This window comes from Rana temporaria, chromosome 3 (assembly GCF_905171775.1).
Source record: "Rana temporaria chromosome 3, aRanTem1.1, whole genome shotgun sequence".
Classification (NCBI taxonomy): domain Eukaryota; kingdom Metazoa; phylum Chordata; class Amphibia; order Anura; family Ranidae; genus Rana; species Rana temporaria.
The window spans coordinates 413,706,113-413,730,481 of NC_053491.1; the positions used below are offsets into that span (position 1 = coordinate 413,706,113).

General features: G+C 46.2%; 1 protein-coding gene across 1 annotated transcript in view; it reads left to right on the top strand.

The window, feature by feature from the left end:
• LOC120930520 overlaps positions 1–24,369 on the top strand; it is a 148,299-nt gene that overhangs the window by 40,126 nt on the left and 83,804 nt on the right. The window contains exons 6-9 of the mRNA XM_040341697.1: positions 13,861–13,958; positions 15,799–15,833; positions 17,210–17,506; positions 23,671–23,869. Of these exons, the coding sequence (XP_040197631.1) occupies positions 13,861–13,958; positions 15,799–15,833; positions 17,210–17,506; positions 23,671–23,869 (629 nt within the window). The remainder of the gene's footprint in view (positions 1–13,860; positions 13,959–15,798; positions 15,834–17,209; positions 17,507–23,670; positions 23,870–24,369) is intronic.

Sequence of the window (24,369 nt, forward strand, 5' to 3'; positions counted from 1 at the left end):
TCCCAGTGCTGACCAGGAAGAGGATATCTGTAACACGAAGAGCACTTTCTAAAGGATATATACAGCTGAAGACAGAAGATATGCATGTAAAACTTGTGTAGGGTTATTTGTTTCATTTCTATGTATCATCTGAGGTTGTTCACTTCATTGGGTATATGTGAGGGTTTACATCCACTTTAAGATCTTGCACACAGGCACACTATATTCACAAAATGCCCCTGGTGGTAAGGCAATGCAAGAAAAGAACAAGGACACGTAAAAAAGTAAAATTACTGAGTGAATAATAAGAGTAATAATAACTGTATGCCTAAAAAAAGAATGGTAAATAAAACATGCGGGGGGCAGAAAAGTGAAAATAATTGGAAAAAGAAAAGAAGAGTCCTCCAAAAAGGTATGAAATCTGTTAGCTTAGTGTAGAAAAGATTGGGATTCAACTGTGTGTAGAGATGAATAGACTGTATGGGCCTTTGTGTGTATTTTCTAAATTTACTGTATATACTCGAGTAAAAGCTACGTTTTTCAGCCCTTTTTAGGGGCTAAAAATAGCCCCCCTTGGCTTATACTTGAGTCAGTGTACCTGTCGGGTCGCAGGCATACATTTTTTAAATGTCGCGGCTTCCCCCTGGTCCGTAATAGGCGTTTGACACTGTGTTCAGCTACCGCCTATCACGGAGGTCCTCTCATTCTCGGACTTTCCCAGCAGACACTGGGCCAGATTCAGAAAGGAGATTACGACGGCGTATCTCCAGATACGCCGTCGTATCTCTGAGTCTGGCCGGTCGTATCTTTGCGCCTGATTCATAGAATCAGTTACGCATAGATTTCTATTAGATCCGACCGACGTAAGTCTCTTACGCCGTCGGATCTTAACTGCATATTTACGCTGGCCGCTAGGGGCGTGTATGCTGATTTACGCCTAGAATATGTAAATCAGCTAGATATGCGAATTCACAAACGTACGCCCGGCCAGCGCAGTACAGTTACGCTGTTTACGTTAGGCTTTTCCCGGCGTAAAGTTACCCCTGCTATATGCGGCGTACCAATGTTAAGTATGGACGTCGTTCCCGCGTCGAATTTTGAAAAATTTACATCGTTTGCGTAAGTCGTCCGTGAATGGGGCTGGACATCATTTACGCTCACGTCGAAACCAATACGTCCTTGCGGCGTACGTTGGAGCAATGCACACTGGGACATTCCAAGGACGGCGCATGCGCCGTTCGTGAAAAACGTCAATCACGTCGGGTCATGGTTAATTTACATAACACACGCCCACCTCTTCACAATTTGAATTAGGCGGGCTTACGCCGGCCTATTTACGCTACGCCGCCGCAACTTTCTTTTGAGAATACGGCACTTGCCTGTAAAAGTTGCAGAGGCGTAACGTAAATAGTATAAGTTACGCCCGCACAAACATACGCCATTCTACGTGAATCTACCCCACTGTGTTCAGTGTTCCGCCTATCATGGACATACTCTTGTCCAAGGATGAAAGAAGGTTCGTGATTGGCGGAACACTGAACACAGTGTCTGCTGGAAAACTGAGTCAGAGGATGAGAGGACCTGCGTTATAGGTGGTAGCAGGACACAGTGTCAAACTCCTATCACGGACAGGAGGATGCCGCGACTTGTGAAAAATGGACGCCTGCGACCCGATAGGTACAGTGACTATCACGGAACGGGACCAGGAGGAAGCCGTGAAAAATGGATGCCCCGCAGCCTGTCAAGTATACAGGTACACTGAGGCTGCAATGGGCACAGTGAGAATGGGAACAGTAAGGCTACAATGGGCACAGTGAGAATGGGCACAGTAAGGCTGCGATGGGCAGAGTAAGGCTGCATTGGGCACAGTGAGAATGGGCACAGTAAGGCTACAATGGGCACAGTCAGAATGGGCGCAGTAAGGCTGCAATGGGCACAGTGAGAATGGGCACAGTGAGGTTGCAATGGGCACAGTGAGGTTGCAAATGGGCACAGTGAGGTGTGCAAATGGGCACAGTGAGGTGTGCAAATGGGCATTGTTGACCCTCTTTTCCGCTTACAGTAGCTGCTGCATTCTCACCCTAGGCTTATACTCGAGTCAATAAGTTTTCCCATTTTCTTGTGGTAAAATTAGGGCCTCGGCTTATACTCGGGTCGGCTTATACTCGAGTATACACGGTATTATGTTCAGTACTAAAAGAAAAATATTCTAAATGTATTTTTCAACTTTTTATATTCAGGTATTGAAAGTTGGCAACCTACCTGGCTAACTGGAAAGCTAGTTGAAATACATATCACTTTTAATGTGGTTAGCATAGGTCTGTGGGAACTTTATTCACATTCACAGTGTAAGCACTGTTTTACCTGTGTATTGACGTGCTAAGGTAAGCAAAGCTCCTCCAAACACTCCAATCCACAGTATTAGTTGTGGAAGGGAGAGTGGGGGGCTTCGAAATCGGGGAGTGCTTATATCAGGATGCAATGACACAAAAATATGGCATTGCAGGGAATCGGTGTATGGTGCCACATCCCAATAACTCGAAAATCCAAGAAAGAAGAAGGAAAAATACCTTCAGTATGGATCTTTAACCACTTGACAACTGGGCACTTAAACTCCCTTAACCACTTCCCTACCGAGTCATTGTAAAATGATGTCGGTGGGAACCTCTCCTCTTTCAGACTGGACGTCATATGACGTCCTTGCATTCTCGGCCGCTAGGGGGCGCGCCCCCACCACATTGCTCGGGACCCCTGTGCGCGTGCCCGGCGGCCGAGAAGCCGCCTGGCACCCGCGATTGCCCGCAATCACGGCAGAACCATGAATCTGTGTGTGTAAACACAGATCCATGTCCTGTCAGTGGTGAGGAGACTGATGTGTATTCCCAGTACAGAGGAACACATATCGATCTCCTCCCCTTGTGAGTCCCCCTACAGTTAGAACACACTTTAGGGAACATATTTAACCCCTTCCCTGCCAGTCATATTTACACAGTAATCAGTGCAGTTTTATAGCACTAATCGATGTGTAAATGTGAATGGTTCCAAAAATGTGTCAAAAGTGTCCGATATGTCCGCCGCAATGTCATGGCCACGGTAACCGGAGCATGATGGGACTGTGACGTCATAAGAGGCCTATATAAATCATCACGCACCGGACACCCGGCATTACAGCGGGAGGAAGCGAAGAAGGCGGAAGATGGCAAAGAAGAGCGGGCTGCACCGCTGCTAGTAAGAGAGCTAAAAAGAAGATAGCAGCGGCCAGCCCCGAAGAAGGCATCGGAGAGCGAGCGGGAGAAGAACCGGGAAACACCGAGACGACAGTGGAGAAGATGGGAGAAGACCCCCCGGAGAGTGGAGAAGACCCCCGGAGAGCGGAGAAGACCCCCCCGGAGAGCGGAGAAGACCCCCCCGCGGAGAGCGGAGAAGACCCCCCCCCCCCGCGGAGAGCGGAGAAGACCCCCCCTGGAGCTGACTAATAAATTATTTTAAAACCCTGTGTTGTGTGTTTATTTTATTGACATTTTTCTTCCAGGTGAATGGGTAGGGGTACGATGTACCCCATATTCATTCACCTAGGGTGGGGGGCGGTATCTGGGGGCCCCCTTATTAAAGGGGACTCCCAGATTCCGATAAGCCTCCTGCCCGCAGACCCCGACAACCAACGGCCAGGGTTGTCGGGAAGAGGCGCTGTCCTTATCAACATGGGGACAGGGTGCTTTGGTGTGGGGGGGCCACAGGATGCCCCCCTGCCCCAGAGCACCCAACCGCTCGCTCGTCCCCACTTTTTTCCTGACCGACCAGGCAGCGTGCTTGGATATTGGTCTGGTATGGATTGTGGGGGGACCTCCATGCTGTTTTTTCAGTGTAGGGGGGTCTCCTTGCAATCCATACCAGACCTAAGGGCCTGGTATGCCCCTGGCGTGGAGTTCCCCCTCATGATTCATACCAAACGCCGCCGCTAGAATTGGCGGGAATCCAAGTCGGATCCCCGTCGCTTCTATGACGCGCTCGTTGGAATGTGCTTTTTCTATTCCAGCGAGTGTGAGATGTCGGCACCATGTCGCCGAGAATCAGCGCGATGCCGTTGTGCTGGAAACACATTTTCGGCGACAGGTACTGTATCTAATTTCTTGAGACCCCAACATGCCAGAAAAGTACAAATCCCCCCCCCCCCAAATGACCCCTTTTTGGAAAGAAGACATTCCAAGGTATTTAGAAAGAGGCATGGTGAGTTTTTGAAGTTGTAATTTTTTTCCCACAATTCTTTTCAAAATCAAGATTTTTTTTTCTTTTTTTTTTCCAAAATTGTTATATTAGCAGCATATTTCTCACACACAGCATATGCATACCACAAATTACACCCCAAAACACATTCTGCTATTACTCCCGAGTATGGCAATACCACATGTGTGAGGCCCCGTACACACGACAGAGTAACTCGACGGGCCAAACACATCGAGTTCCTCGTCGAGTTCCTAGTTAGACTTGTCCAGAAACTCGACAGGCTTGCTTTGCGTACAGACGTAACAGACAATTTCCTCGTTCTCAAGCGCGGTGACGCTCACCACGTACAACGGGACTATAAAGGGGAGGTTTGAATTCTTTGGCGCCACCCTTGGGGCTCCTTTTGCTGATTTCGTGTTTACGCATGTTAGTAAAAGTTTGGTGAGTGACGATTCGCGCTTTTCAGTCTTCGTGCTTTCAGATTGAGCTCTGCCGTTCAGTTTGTACTTGTGGGATCTTATCTAGTCTATCGGGACGTGCGGTCAGGTCGTATTGTTTTACATTGCGGTCCTGTCCGCGCGTTTTTGATTTTCAGGTCGTTCTTCATAGGTCTTGCTGTTCTTCAGTGCGGTCTGTTTAGTGAAATTCTGATGTGTCGTTCGTTCCTAGCCTTGTAGCCATGTTGCAGGCACCTCGTCGTCGTCGACTTCGTGCTGAGCATCTTATGTGTGTAGGTCTGTTTGTTTACGACCTAGACGATGAGTTCATGAACAGGAGGAGGACGCGTTCATGGACCAAGATTGGTTGCTCCATAGGAACCAATTCTCTCACATGCCTTTGCTGCGGGAGCTTCAGGAAAATAATCCTGCTGATTACAGGAATTTCCTCAGGATGTCTGATCCCGTCTTTCAGCACCTGTTGGCTTTGGTGTCCCCCTATATTACCAGGCAGGACACCGTTATGCGGGAGTCAATCAGTGCTGAGCAGAGGCTAGTTGCCACCCTCCGTTATCTGGCAACTGGGAGAAGCCTTCAGGACTTAAAGTTCTCGACGGGCATCTCCCCCCAGGCTCTGGGCCTCATCATTCCTGACACCTGCTCTGCCATCATCCAGGTTCTGCAGGAGGAATATATGAGGGTAAGTTTTCTCCTTTAATATCCCATTTTATGTCTATAATGTATTGTAGTTATCTCCTCCTTCCCTAATTACCATGTTTGGAATATGCTGTGAATGTCCCCTTTGCCCCCATGCATGATGTAAACTTTATTGATGCCCCTTTTTTGGCCTACATGCCTATTTCCCTTCACTTACCTCCCCAGCATGCTATCCTGGGCCCCAACCTACCTAGCCTAGTCACTTCCCAATGTATTGTGTTATATCCATTGTAATGTCCCCCTCCCCTCCAAAATGTGTTGTAAAGTCTATGTTCACCAATATTATTTTTTTTTGTACTCCCAAACTCATCTAGCCCTCCCCCCCAAAATGTGTTGTAAAGTCTATGTTCACCAATATTATTATTTTTTTATGTACTCCCAAACTCATCTAGCCCTCCCCTTCAAAATGTGTTGTAAAGTCTATGTTCACCAATATTATTTTTTTATTTTTATTTTTTTTGTACTCCCAAACTCATCTAGCCCTCCCCTCCAAAGTGTGTTGTAAAGTCTATGTTCACCAATATTTTTTTTTTTTTATGTACTCCCAAACTCATCTAGCCCTCCCCTCCAAAATGTGTTGTAAAGTCTATGTTCACCAATATTTTGTATTTTAAATTTGTGTTTTTTTACTCACAAACTCATCTAGCCCTCCCCCAAACTTGGGCACTGGCCCATCAGAGGGGGTGTTTAATGTGCTAATTGTCTAAATATATTTAGGTATAATATGCTAGTTCCAAGAAATGTTAGAATGCTTATAATGTCTTTGTCTAATCTGCTTGCAAGGTTATGTGGATAATTAATTTTTTTTTCTTCCACAGCTTCCGTCCACGCCACAGGAGTGGCAGTCTGTGGCATTGGACTTCCAGATCCGTTGGAACTTCCCCAACTGCGGGGGAGCCATCTACGGGAAGCACGTCCGCATCGTGCCTCCACCCCGTTCTGGTTCCCAGTTCTATAATTATAAGGGGTTCAACAGTATTGTGCTGATGGCGGTGGTGTCAGCACAGTATGAATTCCTTTTTGTGGATGTCGGGATGAACGGACGGATATCGGATGGGGGAGCCTTCAGGCAGACGGAGTTCGCGCTTCACCTTCAAGATGTGGATCTGGCATTGCCACTGGATGACCAGAATGTTGAAGGCCTGCCGTTTGTCTTTTTGGCAGATGAAGCGTTCGCCCTGGGACCCCAACTTATGAGGCCATTCCCTCAGCGCACCCTCACCCCAGAGAGGAGGGTGTTTAATTTCCGGCTGGGCAGAGCCCGGAGAGTGGTGGAGAACACTTTTGGCATCATGGCCAGCCGGTTCCGCCTTTTGCTGACTTCTCTACACATGGCGGAGTATAAGTGGAATGTGATCATTTTCTCATGCTGCATACTACATAACTTTTTGCAGAGACAATCTCCAACATATCTTGCCCCGGTTGGGCCAGAGGCACAACTTTTGACCCCTGCTGAAACTTTGCCGGGCCTTGAACCTGGCCACACAGGACTGCCCCCCTAGAGTGCCCGTGAAGTGCGGGACAAATATTTGCAATATTTCATGGGTAGGGGGGCCATACCATCCCAAGACAATTTGCCTTAATTTTTTTTTAAGAAAATATGAATACAATTTTTTTTGAAAAACTTGTTATGTCTCGCTTGTGTTGCTTGTAGGTGTTTACTAATTTTAACTATTGTTCTACATGTAGTGTCAAGTGTTTTTTCCTTATCAACTATCAAACATTTCCCAGGTGACCCCAAAACACATATAAACTTGTACGTATTTTAAGCAAAACCCCACACACTTCTTGCAATTTCCAAATCTCTTTATTTTTTCACAGAATCAGTTTTTTTTTTACAAACAATTTCACATATGTAGATTTTTTGGGTTCTTTTTGATTCGAAAAATATATTTCTTTTTTATTTTTTTGGTCTTTTTGATAATAAAGATACACAAATCACATATTTTTTTATATTTTTTTGTATTTTTTTTTATTCCAAAAGAAAACACAAAAATCTGTTTTTTTATATTTTTTTGTTTTTTTTTTGTTTCAAACTCTCCCCAAAACATCTATTAGATTTCGTAATTTATTTTCCACCCTCCTTGTTCTTTGGACGATTTCTCGGCTGCCAAGATTTATTTCCTCCACTTCTTCCCTGCACGCCAAGATTTCCGAAATGACCATCTGGGCAGTATGCGTGTCCAAGCCACCACCTGCTCCTGAAATGTGGGACAAAACCATTTATTAAAATTAGGCAGGCCTACATCTAGATTACCTGAAGCTGTGTTAGATGATACTTTACCAGATGTGGTGGCAGCCTCATCCTCATCCTGCGGGGGTGTGCCTTGGATGGTATCCTGGTTCTCTGCTTCATGTCGCCCTACAAGAATGAAGAAAAGGTGTTTCAAACATTATTTCAAAAGATTGTAGGCCTGAAAGAGGAATATGAATCATTCTTAAAATAATTTCGGGGACTATTGTTGGTTTTTACAACCACTCTAAGCAGGACACAGGATTGTAGGCATTGCCAAAGATGAATAAAATCGTTGTACCTTTGGTTTATTTTTCTACATGGAAGAAAACCAAGTATCCACTGGATGACCTCACCTCTGTGTTAACCCCTAAATAGTTAAGTTTTTGTGGCCAACAATTGTGCTACTGAGTCCACATGTGTCACCAACTGCTGAGCAGACTATCCTTTTCCTGTATATTGTCTTAATTTGGAGTATTAAAAACACATCGACATTAATTCCACAATGGATCTCACCCCAAAAAAAAAAATTCCACAAATTTCATGTTTGTGGCCACAATCTTTGGTCGTACGAGTCGTCGTTCTGAATGAACGACGACTTTTACGACAAATAGTTGGGCCCACAAACATGAAATACATACAGTACAACCTTAAAGAAAAAGCACATGGCGCAAATAGCAAACACAAGACAGGATTACACATAAAAATTACTTACTTCTTCTAATTTCTCGTCGGATTTTTTTCATGGTCTCCCGCAGCTTCAGGTCCGACCAGCGCTTACGGAGTTGCTCCCGCGATCTTCTGACCCCAAACTTTCGGAAGAGTCGCCTTTCCACCTTGTCCATAATCAGGGCCTTTAGTTTGTTGGGGTGTTCATATGGCCCATGCTTGCAATCATAATCCTCTTCTCTGAGGATATGAGCCATCTCCACCATCTCCAGGAAGCTCATGTTGGTGGCTTTATAGGTCCTTCTCCTGGATGGGCCAGCGGATCTCTGGGCTCTCTCCTGTTCTGGGGCAGCCATGTTGGGGTGCTGGGGTGATGCTGCTACCATCTTGTTCATGTGGGTAAAAAGAGAGAGAAGGGGCGGGGAAATCAATAGAAAGAACGTCAGGGGTGTGGAAACGGGCGGAGCGTCACGCATGCGCGTGTATAAAGGGATACCACGTGAGTGAAGGCGGCGTTCACAATCTTTAGAAGACGACGGAACTAACGATCGTGTCATACGACGGTACGTAACTTTTTTTTACCGTTTGAGTTTGTCGGCTAGATATGGTGTTAACCTAGCAGAAAGCAGCAATAAACATAACTTTAGATTTAAGTCAGCCAAGATCTGACATGGAAATGGCCCTTTCTAGTGCCATCGTACGTGCTCTAAGTGACCGCGCTTTTCTAGAGCATTTTGCCCAAACTATGTTGTGTGGGCAATGTCGTTCTTTGACCATGAAAGGTGTCGTTTTTTGAATGATGAATTTCCTCGTTTGAATTCATGAGAAAAACTTGAGCGTAGTGCTTTTCTAACGTTTCACCACAAAATGAAGATCTACGCCTCGTTACACACCCAGGGCTTCGTTTCCTGATGAACATGACCGAGTATCAAACACCTGCTCAGATAATTCCTTCTTGTCGTTTGCGCGACGAAAGATAAGGGGCGGGGGGGAACATCGAATTCTTTAAGCATGGGCGGACGACGTGTGCGGAGTGTATATAAAGCTTGAACACGCGTGGCGTCCGTCCGACCGGGGTGCGGAAGAAAGACGTTTGAACGACAAGCATGTAGGTATGCTTTGAACTTGGGACAGCAGTGGCCTATTCAGGAAAGACAGACATTTAAGGGCTAGATGGTGATAAAGAGTAATTGACTTTATAGACTGTGGATTGACATTTATTTCTCCTTGGTTTTGGACAGGAAAATATGAACCAGTTTAATAAACAGGATTTCTTGGAAGTCTTCATAGACAGGTGGAGAGACCTGCCAGTTCTGTGGGCCACCAAAGACCCGATATCCCGGAATAAGGAGTTGCGGAAAGCAGCACTGGAGAGCCTGCTCCCACTTGTGCGCAGACAGGCGGGCGTGATGTGACTACTGAGCAGTTGGAGGTCAAAATTGGGACATTGAGAGGCACCTACAGGAAGGCACGCAACAAGGTCTTGAATTCTATGAGGTCTGGAGCTGGAGCAGGGCAGGTATATGTACCCACGTTGTGGTACTATAGCAGACTGAGCTTCCTGGATGAACACCTGGAGGTAAGGGAGTCACTTTCAAGCCTTCCCCCCAGAAGAAACAGAAGGTCCAGGCTTCCCTCCAGCCTTCCCTCCAGCCAACCTGATGCTCCGTCTGCAGATGAGCCCTCTCAGCAGCCTTCCATCCTGGAGGAAGATCCGGATTTGCCTGGCTGGAGCCAGGTATAGTACTTTCAATGTGCAAATGTGTGGTGTTTAAATGTTGTTAAATAGATGTTAAAGGTAAAAAAAAGGTCGAGATAAATGTGTTATACATATCATTAGTCAGTATTGGCCACTAATGTTTTTTTGAAAATACTAAAAAATGCAGGGGTCAGAAGGATTGGCTTAGCAATTTCGTGAAAAAACAGTTTGGAACAGTCATGAGCTGAAAATTGTGTGTTATTTTTGAACACAAAAGTAAAACTGTACCTTTAACTACACAGGAGGAGACCAGCCAGCAGGAGGTTCAGGAAAATGCCAGGCAGGAGGAGGGCAGGGTGAGTGGCACAGAGGAGGTGGCAGGGCCACGTTTATTGGAGGAGGTTGCAGGCCCAAGTGACTTGGAGGAGGTGGCTGGGCCCAGTAGGGGTACCAGGTGTCAGGTGCCTCCACTTCGCCTTCAACCAAGAAGGCACATGAGGGATACGAGGGTACGTGACGCATCACTGGCCCTCATTTGTGACGCACATGCCTGCCTCCAGCAGCCTGCCACCGCTCAGGAGGGTTTTGTGACGGTCGTGTTGGACAAAATGGACCAAATGACGGTGGACCAGCACCTCCTCTTTGAGGGACTCCTCATAAGCTTAGCCAATAAGGCGGTGAGGGGTCTTCTCACTGAGGATACTGTAATTTGCACACATGGCCATCCTCAGCCACCAGCTACCTCACAACCTCCTCCACCTTCTTCTTCTTCTCCTTCTGCTCCTGCTCATCATTCTTCTTCCTCTTCTTCTCCTGCTCATCATTCTTCTTCTCCTGCTAATACTCATCGTTCTTCTTCCTCTTCTTCTCCTGCTCATCATTCTTCTTCCTCTTCTTCTTCTACTACTCCTCCACCACCTTCTTCTACTACTACTTCTCCTCCACCACCTTCTTCTAACACTCCTCCTCCTCCACCACCTTCTTCTACTGCTCCTCCTCCTCCTCCACCACCACCTTCCTCTACTGCTCCTCCTCCACCTTCTTCTACTACTACTACTCCTCCTCCTCCTCCTCCTCCTCCTCCACCACCATCTTCTACTCCTCCTCCTGGCACAAGTACTACCCCTGTGGCACTGCCTCCAGCCAGGCAGAAGAGGAAGGCTGCTGAGAAGGCTGCAGAGAAGGTGAAAGAGCAGCCTGGAGGGAAGCCACCAAGGAAGGCCTTGAAGAAAACAAAAAAGTGACTCCCTTACTTCCATGTGGTGTACCAGAGGTCAGTCTGCTGTAGTACCACAACCTGGTGACATCTGCCTGCCCTGCTCCAGTTTGTGACCTCTGGGAGTCCAAGATCTTGATGCGTTCCTTCCTGAATGAACCTGTCAAGTCCCAATTTTGGGCTCCAACTGCTCACCAGTCACATCAGGCCCCACCTGTCTGTGCACAAATGGCACCAAGCTATCCAGTGCTGCCTTGTGCTTATTTACGTTACATTTGTAACCAAAATAAATGGTCATTTTTGAGTTTACAGTTCATACTTGTCCGTGTTTTTCCTTTAAAAAATAATGTAGCTTGTGAGAAGGCAGATTATGTTTTTCAATAATTTGTAAAGTGTAATTAGAAAGGGACAGATGAGATAAGACAAAGCAATAAGGTTTCAATGGGGGGAACTTGACACCCAAAAACAACAAGATGATTAGAATTTTTTTTTTTTTAATTAAAGGGGAAAATTAAGAGCAGGATTTTAAATACAGGACCAAAATAAGGGGCCAATTTTTTTAGAAAATATAATTATGAGATCAGTAAGAAAAAGGTTTCACAAACTTTGTCAGAACTCTGTGTGAATATCAGTAACAAAAGAAAAAAAAGAATGGTGCTGTTTTGTGCCATTCAAATATTTTTGGTAAAGCGCTGCAAATAAACAATGCAATAATGTTGGAAGCGTGACGAATGTGCTATCTCCATTACAAACGCTACTTTTACCGAGGGTGTTCTCCAGTCTCCTACTTTTGCCTGGGTTTCTTAGCATACACACGACCGAGTTTCTCGTTGAGAAAACAGCCCAACGAGGAACTCGTCGAGCCAAATTCGACTCCCATCGAGAAAATAGAGAACCTGCTCTCTTTTTGGCTTGACGGGTTTCTCGGCGAAAAGTGTACACACGACCGAGTTTCTCGGCAGAATGCGTCTCCCATCGAGTTTCTGGCTGAATTCTGTCGAGAAACTCGGTCGTGTGTATGGGGCCTGAGACTTTTACACAGCCTGGCCACATACAGAGGCCCAACATGCAGGGAGCATCATCAGGCGTTCTGGAGCACCCAGACCAATTCTGACATTTCTCTCCTACATGTAAAAATCATCATTTATTTGCTAGAAAATTACATAGAACATCAAAACATTTTTTATATATATATATATATATATATATATATACACACACACACACACACATATATATGGTTTTTTTTTTGCAAAGACCCGAGAGAATACAATGGCGGTTGTTGCAACTTTTTATCTCGCACAGTATTTGTGCAGCAATTTTTCGAACGCGTTTAAAAAAAACAGTTTTGTGATTTAGTAAAGTTAGCCCAATGTTTTTGCATAATGTGAAAGATGAAGTTAAGCCGAGTAAATAGATACCTAACAAAATTGCACATGCTCATAGAATGGCGCCAAACTTCGCTACTTAAAAATCCCCATAGGAGACTCATGACCTGAGCATAGTAAACAAAAATAATGTAAAAAAGGCAATTATCTTGCCTGACGGCGGCTGCACCTGCTGGCACCTCTCTGGCTCCTCAGCTGCCTGGGGGGAGCCTGGGGTGGGACATCTGGAGGGGGCTCATCCCCGGGTGGGCCACTCCTGGCAGGTGACGACTGCCTGCCCTCCAAGGCAACGGCAATGCGGCTGAGGACCAGGTTGGTTTGGGCCTGCATCATTAGCTGGCGGGTGAGGTTAGCCCGCTCATTTTGTTGCCTCCGTCTCCCCTCCTCCTGTATGGCAGCCGTGTTGGCCTTTACAGCCTCAATAAGGCTATCCACCTTGCCCACCATGGTGACAGTGTTGGCCTGCAGGTCAACCACACAGGTGGCCAGTGCAGAGCTGTTGCAGCTCACCTCCTGCACTGCCTCCCGGATTTGGCCAGCATTATCAGCCATCTGTTGCAGGTGCCCGGCTATCTCCCCCATATGCCGGTTCTGCTGGCTCTGGTCCAGGGCTATTTGGTCCTGGACATTAACGGGTACACCCCTCGTCTTCCTGGTCGCCTTTCTTGGGGCAGAAGAGGCGATTGAGCGGGTGTAGAGTGAGCCCCTCGAGGTGGTTCCCCTGCTGGTGGGAGAAACAGATGGGCTTCCCCTGATGGGGTGGATATATGAGAGGGCCCAGCCATCAAAATGGCCTCCTCTATAATGAGGCCGATCTGGCCAAGGTCCACAGACTCCTCCACCACCTCCTCGAGAGGAGAAGTGTGGACACTCCCCTCCACCGCAGCATCTTGGGGGTCTTCCTGAGGCTGCTCCTCGGAAGATGTGGTGGGACGGCCACCGACACCAGATGGGCCCGCTCCCTCCTGCACATCTGTAGATGACATAAAGCAGTCACATGTTGGGGACCCACACACTTGTCACATGTTCCCAACCACCCTCACACATGCTACACACCAGATAGGGAATATAAAACACACTTACCTGTCCTCGAGGCATCATCCCGGGAATCAAACCCCTCAACTCCCTCCACCTGCTCCCTATGCAGACACCGGGCGACCCTCTCATCCTCCGGGGTCAGCACAATATCGCAGGGTGGTCCACCCCCAGTGCCAGTCTGGTGCTTCTTAATTTTAGCAAGCTTCTCCCGCACACAGAGCCGCAGGTCATTAATTTTTTTATTAATGTACTTTCCACAGCGGGTGGCATTGCCAAGGGCATTGACCTGAGTGGCAATAATGTCCAGGATCTCTTGCTTCCTGGCACGGGTGGTATCCCTACTCTCCGCACCATGGAGGTACCGATCAAACTGCTCCATGCGAGAAAAAATTATTGCCCTCTCCTGTGGAGTAAAGTTCTTTTTCCGTTTGCTGATGGGAGCAGACATCATAAAAGGAAAATAAGCAATACTACAAGAACAAACAAACAGCAAAATTACCTTGCTCAGGGGGGGAAAAGCAGGATGTAATTTTGCGTCGGACGGACGCATGTCTGGGCGTATTTATGTGCTCGGCGCAAGCCAATAGGCCGGCGTACAACGGAAAGTTCGGCCGACCTAGTTGCGCGCAAGAAATCTATCAGACTTAGACATCACTGCGCATGCTCCGTTGAAGATAAGCCGGGCGTAAGCCACTGCACCACGCTCAGACAATCATTTGCATAAGTTCACACCCACTTACACTGGCTTACGCCTTCATATTTAGGTTCGGCCGGCGCAAATTGGAGAGCAAGTGCTTTGTGAATCATCTATTTTGCTCTCCGACTTATGCCGGCGTAGCGCATATACGTTGCGTTAGGCCGGCACAAATATGCGCCCATCTACCTGAATCGAGCGAATTGCCACCAAGTCAAATTCATATATTAGATCACATTAAAAAAGTTGGTGGTGATTCAATGACATCAGTACTGGGGGCAGTTAGGTGACAACCAGGGATGTATCTTGGCCTAGGCCAACATTTTGTGGGGGGCGGCACGGCTGGGCACCAAAGCCGCCTCTGGTATAACATGCACCTGGTCTGGCCAATCACCGGCTGTTCAAAGCGGGCGTCACTGTGTCAGTCGCTCCCTCCCCCTGGCCAAGTACCACACGCTACAGGCTGCCGCGCCGGGGGCTAAATTTATGAGGGAGCCGGAAGGCGGCCGCGGGAGCCGATTAAATAAAAGGACGGATCGGGGGTCTTTTTTTTTCATGCGGGGGGCGGCTTTGGTGCCCCGTGTCGCCCCCCGCAAAGTGCCCGGCCGGCTCTGAAGTGTCTGCAGGATCCCACCACGGCGTTTGCACAGGTAGGGGAAATACAGGCAGCACACTCAGTGCACCCAGTAACCAACCTGAATTAAAATAAAAAAACAAAAATTCTGCTGTCAGGTTTATATTGTAATTTATTGTAATATGTACAGAGGGGAACAGTGGTGTGGGGTAGGAAGTTACAGAGGTGGGGGGTGTACAGATATGTTTGGGGGGGTACAGAGAGAACAGATATTGGGGGAGGGGTTCAGCGGGGGAACACAGATGTGTGTGTGTGTGTGTGGGGGGGGGGGGGGGGGGGGGGATCAGAGGGGAACGTACAGAGATAAACAGAGGTGCGGGGAGGGTACAGAGGTGCGGGGAGGGTACAGAGGTATGAGGAGGGTACAGAGGTGCGAGGAGGATACAGAGGTATGAGGAGGGTACAGAGGTGCGGGGAGGGTACAGAGGTCACATCAGTCCCTGCCCTCAAGGAGCTTACAATCTAAAGTCCCTAACTCGCATTCATACATACACATGGTAAGGGCAACAATTTAGACAGGAGCCAACTGGATTGATTGATGTAAGTATGGAGTGAATGGTGCATGAGTGTGCTAATGTACAGAGAGGAAGAGGCGGAGCTATAACAGGAAAAGGTGGAGCTTAAAGTGGAAGGGGTGTGATTTACAGATGATAGGGCGTGTCTTAAACAGGAAGGGGTGGGTCATATTTAAATTAGGGGGCGCATGAGTTTAGTCAGGCCTAGGGCAGCACAAAACCTAAATACACCTCTGGTGACAACTCAGTGCATTGGCAAGCTGTGACAGTGACTGGCCTTCATTACACAAATTTGCTGGGGGCGGGGGGGGGGGGTTGTGCTTCTAGTAGTTAAATAATGCATTTTTTGATACAGACCAACTGTAATGACAATTGGGCTCAGGATTTCAGGTAAGAATGCACTTCTTCACATTTTGCAGTTCTAACCCTGGAGCTCAGCTTTTTTTTTTTTTTTTTTTTAACAAGAGAAACTGGAGCTCAGCTTCAGCTGCTTTGCTGAAAAAGGGAAAATTTTTATACTTACCTAACGGTAATTTTCCTTTCCTGATGCAAGCATGACAGCATATACGTATGGGAAGGCTCCGCCTCCCTGCCCAATCAGGACCGGTTATACTATAAAAGTAGGTCTCCTTCCTTACCACTGCATTCTCGTACTTTAGTATCACTGCGGAAGGCCTTTCTTGGATGCTCAAGGCCCTTCTCTTTGTTTCACCGTTTCTTTCTTTCTTTTTTTTTTTTTTAGGGGGAGGGGACCTATATGCTGTCATGCTTGCATCAGGAAAGGAAAATTACCGTTAGGTAAGTATAAAAATTTTCCCTTTTCCTGACACAGCATGACAGCATATACGTATGGGATGTACCAATCACCAGACAACAAGGGTGGGTACTGCTCAAGTGTTTAAGAGGATTAGATCTATCCCCTCTAACGACTGAGATGTATTGTAGTTACGACTGCTGGGTCCACCAGAATGGACCCTAATGTGTTGAATGTAGCCCAGATCGTAGTTTTTATATTAACTCTGGAGGAACTATTTTGGAGTTCCGTATATGGATGCGCCACCAGTTTGGAAGAGCTGTCTCTGCCCTCCTCTGATGGATTTGTCCTATCCATCTAGGCTTTGACTAACTTTATCCATACAACTGCGATTGTCTTCGTTGGACAGCGAGATTGTCCTTTTCCGATGCCGTTAGGCCTGATGAGTCTACCATTTTTCGAGTAGAAGAAGGGCCAATTCTATGTCTCTTCAACCTTGAATCTCCTTTTCAATGTTTGTGGAACTTCAAACACTTTAGTTTGGATCTGCCAAAAGGATGATGATGATGATGTTCTAACTCAGGTTGCAAAGATACCAACCTTTGTATAGTGTTGAGGAAGAGACTAGAGCCATTTTGCTTGATCATGTCATCAACAAGGTATTTTATGGTTTGACACTTGGATGTTTGAGATTCTTCTAGATCTACTCTACATACTGTATTTGCCAAAAGGAATACTTATTCCTTGTTCCAGGCCATATTTAGGATGTTTTGTCCCTCTAAATGGAGAGTGAGATAATGTGTCTCACACTATTTGGAAGACCCCATGGGGGAAAGAATAACCTGCTTAGGTCTTTCGGACTTGATTGCTGAGATATGCAACCGTCACTGGATCCCAGAGAGTGAAGATACGACTGCGTTCTAGTATCCTTTAATGCCGTCTCTAGGCTTTCTTGTATACAATTCATTCCTTCCAGTAAGGAACAGAGAATTCCATCCTTTAAATTCTGTAGGTTCTTCTCGGAGCTACGGTGCTTGAAGTCTGGAGTAGGCGCTCTGACCTCCATTCGATTTCAAACACCAATGGTGAGACCTCCACTTCTTGGTCTCCTGTATCTAGATATAACTTGTATGAATTTGGAAGATACCGTTGGCATGCTGTATGAGGTGTTGAATCTCAGGAAGGAGAATAGGAAGTTCTCGGATCTGAGACTGTACCCGTGGGCATCATTGCCTGCAAACTACAGGGCAATTATCGATATCACCACCGAATGGCTGCGAATCCGGATAGGGATCCTGGAGACTCTTAGGTTTGTTGAATATATACGTATTGGCTAATCTGCCGACCCAGTTGGCTGTCCTTAGTTTATCTGCTTCTACCTCTGGCAAGCCACACAGGTTACTGTCGGACCAATATCTTGATCGCCTTACTCGTTGCCGATCCCTTGACTGTCTTTTGTTTGAGACTGTCCCTTGTCATCCAACGGCCTTTGTATCTTACGCCCTCTGACCGCAAGTTCTAGAAAACCCTAACCTAACATGCTGGGAGATACCTCTGACAGAAGTTGACTAGTTTTGCATTCCTTTTTGCCAGCGAAGATAGGCCTTCCCCATTTTGCTGAGTCCTTTCAGCATAGTTGAGGCTCCCTTTGTTGTGTTTCGGAAAGACTTCAGTCTGCGACCGCTGTAACTCTGGCTTTTGGACACCTTGTCCTTCATTGGCATGAATACCCAACGAGTAACAACTTGTGATGATTGGTATGCTGAAAGATTAGCTTAGCTACCTCCCCAAGAGGGGACTTTTCTCCTCTGTGGAGTCATCATTTCTTGAGCGGGAAGTAAGTCTTTCTTTACTACCAAACCAGTTAATACAGTTGTCAACCTTGCTTGGGCCCCCTCGGACCACATGGGTTATTACAGGCTACTTTATCGCTCTTGCGACCGTGGGATGCCACCAATGGGAAAGAGCATTTGTTCAAATGAGATACTTACACTGTTGCTCTCTCTGAGTGTAACTTTATTTTTGTTCCTTAACTTTTTCCAGATTCAGAATTACCTCCCAGTAGGTGATTATTGTGATGAGCCTAGTTGGTCTCTCGATGATGGCTCCTCCCGACTTCATTAGAGTCTGAACTGGGACCTTTCCCAGAACCTGGAAGCCATTGTGCCACAACTCTTCTGAAGGATCAGCACGACTCTGGATACAAAGCGCCTTGATGCGATTCGGTTCGCATTTGTCAGCGTTATACAAGTCACTCACTCACTCTGTTGTTCAAACAAGACTTACCAGAAGTCCTTGTGCCCGCAAGTCGGCCCTTACTGGACCCAATATCCCAGGAAATACCTGGAGATTGTGGCAAGGTCACTGTCTGCAAGTTTAACTCGTAGTGCACTCTGATGGCCAAGTGAAGCTACTTGCTGAAACATGGGTATTTCGAAGTGTGTATACCTTATACACACACACACACACACACACACACCCTTGTGAACGACCACAACATACAGGGTATACCAAGGTAAATACCCCCTATCATCACACACCTAGGTTGGATTTACTGGACTAGGTTTCCAGTATTACGCCATCAAATTGTGCGATTTTACTGTGATTCCTATGCGTCTTGAATCAATGCCTGTGTATTCTTGATGTCCGCGGCCCCCACTTAGACCACTGTGGGATCAAACGTAGTGTAGGGACTACCTTGAAGTTGCAGCGACTTGGGGGGGTCACACTGCTATGAACAATACTCCTTAAAAATCCTGGGAGTAGGATTTGTGGAGGTCAGGCTTTACTGACGGCTGGAGAGCTTAATTGCAATGATGGCCCATGCCATTCTTTTGGATCCTCTTGTTATTCAAGTTTTACTTTGACCATGTAATCATAACCCTTGTGCTCTGATGCATCATGGAGGGAATGCAATGAATTGGTAGAGGAATGAAAACAATTCCATTGGCTTCCTTAATGCACAGGACTCACGGATCCTAAGCTCAAATTTACATCCAACTGTCAGCTGACCCTATATGGCGACTTAGGTTTAGGCAAATAAAGATTGGTTCTTTATTCTCCGCCATAGTTCTCCCACGTTTAACTTGTCAGTCTTTTGGCTATCCTCTGGTCATTGGTGATTAACGTAAGGACTTAATCTTCCTTCTAGATATCGGCAGATCCGACTTGAACAGTCACCACTCTGACTTAAAGCGGTATGTGTTTACTTGTGGGAAGGGCCATAAGGGTTCACTGGCCACAATGATTTCTGGAGAAACAGCATACAGTCTTGTATCCGCAGTGACTGAACTGCATCACTGGCTATTCCCTTTTCAATCTAGGATCTGCCATCATATAGAGCTTTTCACTGACCAGAGCTCTGCTTTCATCCTGCCCAATCGCAGGTCACAACACCACTACTTAACAGTAGTATGAACCTTGTTCATCTCGAGATCCATTTGTTGTCTCAGGGTCTCTGCAAGGATATTGTTTCTTCTGTTGGAAGAATGGCACCCTTGGTTAATCTACTGAAGCCCGTTTGGCCGGCTGCTCTTGAGGCAGAGGTACCCTTTAGCTGACTTTGCTTAAATAGCTTAGTACCTGAGTTCCACACAGTCAGTTTGGATGGGGTTAAAGTCGCCGTCTTTTGCTTCTGATATGCCAACTTGTCAGAGCGATTTTCCAGAAGCAAGCTCTCAGGTAGAGGTTGCCTTTAAACAAGCATGGTTGTTTGATTAGGCTTGGTATGGAACCATTAGTGACTGTAGGCCTTCTCAGTCTCTGCCCATTTGTCACTGTCTTTGGCCTGCAACCTTGTTTTGCATTCTGGCCGACACACCAGTTACACCAGACCACTATGATTCCTGTAGCGATTTCTGGCAGTTAGCTACATAGTGTTTTTTTTTTTCCCAGGGCTGAAGAGGATCTGTCCCTTGTCGCAGAAGCAGGTAGACTGGTGTTTGGTGTTGAGGGCTTGAGATGTACACTCATTATGCCCATAATGTGCACTCTTTTATGATATAGCATATACTTACCTGCCCTCACCTTCATTTAAAGTTGCTGGTCTCTAGGGTGATTGCTACTGGTTCACAGATGAGCTGAAAGCCTGGAGCCATGCCTGGGGTTATTTTCATCAATAGTAACCACTACAAACCCCATATCTCTCTGTGGGGTACCCCAAATAACACAAGCAATTACCTATTGCTACCAAGTAAGTACTAAGGAATGTGACTAAACAGATCCTGACATTTTAGCACCAATGTTAACATGTAAATGCATAGAAATAAACACATCACAGCCTTACCTAATGTGGAGTTAACGTAATTACAGGGAAGCAGCGCAAATTAATAGTCCTCTGACATTAGCACTAGCAGGTTAAACATACCTAGACATATGTACCAGCAAGGAGACCAAACTTCAATACACAGTGAGCCCATACTGCAGGCCCAATCCCTGCATTCAAATGAAAGGGCTCTCAGTATCACCTGTTATCAGTTCAAGCTTCAGCAATGCTGCAAACACTTCCTTAAGAGCCGGTTCACACTGGGGCCACTTGCGATCCGACTTCATGTCGCCTCAAGTCGTCCCAAGTCGTGCTGTAGAGAAAAACAATGGAAGTGAATGGGAACGGTGTTAATACAAGCTTAATACAAGCTACTCAAGGCGATCCGACTTCAGAAAAGGTTCCTGTACTACTTCAATCTGACTTGTAGGCGATTTGTACCCATTGATTTCAATGGAAGTCGCTTCCAAGTCTGATCACTGTCTTTAACTGAAGCTACTTTCCAGGAAGATAACATACATTTCTCAGGCAAATCTCTCCTGCCCCTCTCCCTCCCTCTCCCAGAGCTGATTGTTGTTTTATTGGCCACTGGAATGTCTCCTGTCCTGGAGACGACTTCAAGTCATGTTGTAAATCGCCCCAGATCACCCTGTGGTTCATGTTCAAGTCGTGTCGGAGTCGCTTCTGAAAGTCGTGCTGGAAGTCGTGTCGCCCCAGTGTGAACCGGCTCTATCTGTTTAATATTAGTAAACAGAGTGACACTACAGACATCCCGTTACATTCACATGTGTGATATATGCTTTTCAGAAATGCAAATTAACCACATACCTGCAGAAAATAAATCAAGACTGTAGAGCCAGGCTTAAATTAAAAGGAAGGCTTCAGCCAGCCCAGCACCTGCTATCATCATTAGCAGTATTGCAGACACAAACCACAGAGCTTCAGTAATGCAAGTTTAACCCCATACTTGCCGCAGTAACTGAATAGAATTGTGTACACCATGTGGTGTCTTACCACCTGCCTGCTTCATGTCCACACAAAGTCCAATGAATGTCCATCCATGGCGTCATGATAAATGAGCAATCCCTAGAGACCAGATGCCTTCACCCCCATCTTCCTGGATCCTGCTGGGGTGAGGCCTCCCCCATTAGGCGTTCAGGACTGCCTGTACAGCGGGGAGCTTCGTCACAGGAGAGGCTTTGAACCTGTGCGGCTTGGCCGGAAGTGTCCAGCAAGGTGAGGGAAAAATAAAAATTCCTGCTTTCTTAGCAGCAGCATAACCGCCTGTAGCAGTAAAGGAAAAAACAGAGAATGCGGTGGTAAGGGAGGAGACCTACTTTTATAGTATAACCGGTCCTGATTGGGCAGGGAGGCGGAGCCTTCCCATACGTATATGCTGTCATGCTGTGTCAGGAAAAGCCTTTTGCTAGCAGAGCTCAATAGTGAAAGCTCAAATTACCTAAATGAATGTGGTTGTTTCATTAACAAATTCCACACTCAGTCTTTCCACAAGAAAAGGAAGCCACACTCAATATAAAAGACTTCAGTCCAGTTTATTTAAACTCTCCACAGCAGAGAAAATTCCAACTGGTATGTGCATGCTCTAATGCTTGGTGCTTATTCACAGGGATGACTTTCCAAAGTGAATGATCACTTAGCTTGGCAAACAGTGGCGGCTGGTGCTCAAATTTTTTTTGGGGGGGGGGGGGCGCAAACAAACGAAAAAAAACAATTGCAGCCTCACTGTGCCCATCAAACGCAGCCGCTGTGCCCATCAAATACAGCCACTGCGCCCATCAAATGCAGCCACTGTGTCATGCCATCAATTGTCGCCAGTGTGCAATGCCATCAATTGTCGCCACTGTGCCATCAAATGCAGCCACTGTGCCATGCCATCAAACGCAGCCACTGTGCCATCATTTATCGCTACTATGCCCATCAATTGTCACCACTGTGCCATGCCATCAAACACAGCCAGTGTGCCATCAATTGTCACCACTGTGCCATCAATTTTCACCACTGTGCCATCAATTGTCACCACTGTGCCATGCCAAACGCAGCCACTGTGCCATCAAACGCAGCCACTGTGACATGCCATCAAACGCAGCCACTGTGCCATCAATTGTTACCACTGTGCTATCAATTGTCCCAACTGTGCCCATCAATTGTCGCCACTGTGCCCATCAATTGTCGCCACTGTGCCCATCAATTGTCGCCACTGTGCCCTGTAAAATGCTGCCAGATTGTCCCCCCACCCGGAACTTACCTTTCTGGGGTCAGCTATCCTCCTTCCACCATCCCTCGATGTCTTCTCCCACCCTCGATGACGCTTCAGCCAAACAGGTTACCGGTAACCAGAACAGGTGAACCTGATTGACTGAGACGCCTATCAGTGTTAACCAAGGAACGCACCCCCCGTGCGTCTCCTGGTTAACTATTTTGAAGCCAATTAATTACAGCCCTTAGGCTGTAATCGGAAAGCCTATCAGAGCCGCTGGCTCTGATAGGCACTTCCAAAGCCAACCAGCTGCCGTTATTCAGATGGCCGGTGCTCACCAGGGGGCCGGCCATCTGAATAGTGGGCGGCAGCAACAATACGTGGATTCATGCAATAGATGAATCTATGTATTGTTGATCAGTGGCGGTGCAGGAGAGAGAGAGGGGGCGGCGCTTCTGCGCCCTCTATGGACACACCGCCACTGTTGGCAAATATGCTGAAGCTTCTTTCATGTCAATCATCAAATCATGTGCAAACAAATAGTCTTGATGTTTCAATTTCCCATTGCATGTAAAGTAAACCTCACTTCACTTTTTTACTAAGCTAAATGTACATCAGAAATCTTAAATTTTTCATTAAATCAACTTCACTGAGTTGATGAAGTGACTCATCACCTTTCCTGCCTGCTCTTTACAACTCCTCAATTATAGAGATCCAGTCTGAAAGCAAACAGCTTCTACTGTGAAAAACTAAACCATTATAATTTTTTTTTTTTTTTTTTTTAAAGTAAAAAGAAAACAAAAGCAAACCCAGAATCTTTATGGTTTTCTTTAATTGGGAATGAGGAAAAATAATTATAATGCTGATATTATGTGCTGAAAAGGTATGATCATATGGAGGTAGATATCTATAGTTATTATGCCCAATCAGAACTTTGGGTTCATACTACAATATCAGTGTCTGCTACCTTCTTTCTGAGTTAATTGCATTTCTTTACTCTCACCCTTTATAGCAAGCTGCTCCCTACTAAGTTTACTCAATGCAGCATGAACCAGTTTATGACTTATCTCCTGAAGCTGTCATTTGAGTGTCTGATGAATAAACCCAAAATAGGAAGATTTATATCCCCACCATTCTGTGGAAACAACTTAATCGAGAATGGAGAGCAGTGTGACTGTGGAGCTGAAAAGGTCAGTCTGTATTCTAGCATTTGCTGGTCTTAAAAAAAAAGATTTCCAAGAATGAAAGACTTCTCCATTCTACACCATGAACCTTTTTTAGTATGAAACAATCTAGTGGTTATTGCATAGCTCCCAACTGTCCCCGATTTCGAGGGACTGTCTCTGATTTGGAGCAATGTCCCTCTGTCCCTCTCATTTGTCCCTCATTTTGGTCTGATCCATATAGTTCTGTATAAAATGCTCTTTTTATCTTTCAAAAAGTGTTTCCCAGTGCTAAACCTTTCATTCAAATTCTAAATGTCTGTATTTGTACATTTTAAAAGCCAATATAAAGGAATAGTAGTGTTTAAAAAAAAGCCCTTGTGGATTTAGTTAACTTTTTTTGGGGTTAATTCTCCTTTAAGGTGTAGTGCCCTGCTCCTGAAGAATAGGCGCTGCTTTAAATTTAGTGGGGGTCTGAGCTGTTATTTGGCTCAGACCAGAATGATTAAGGGAAATGTAGCCTCTGT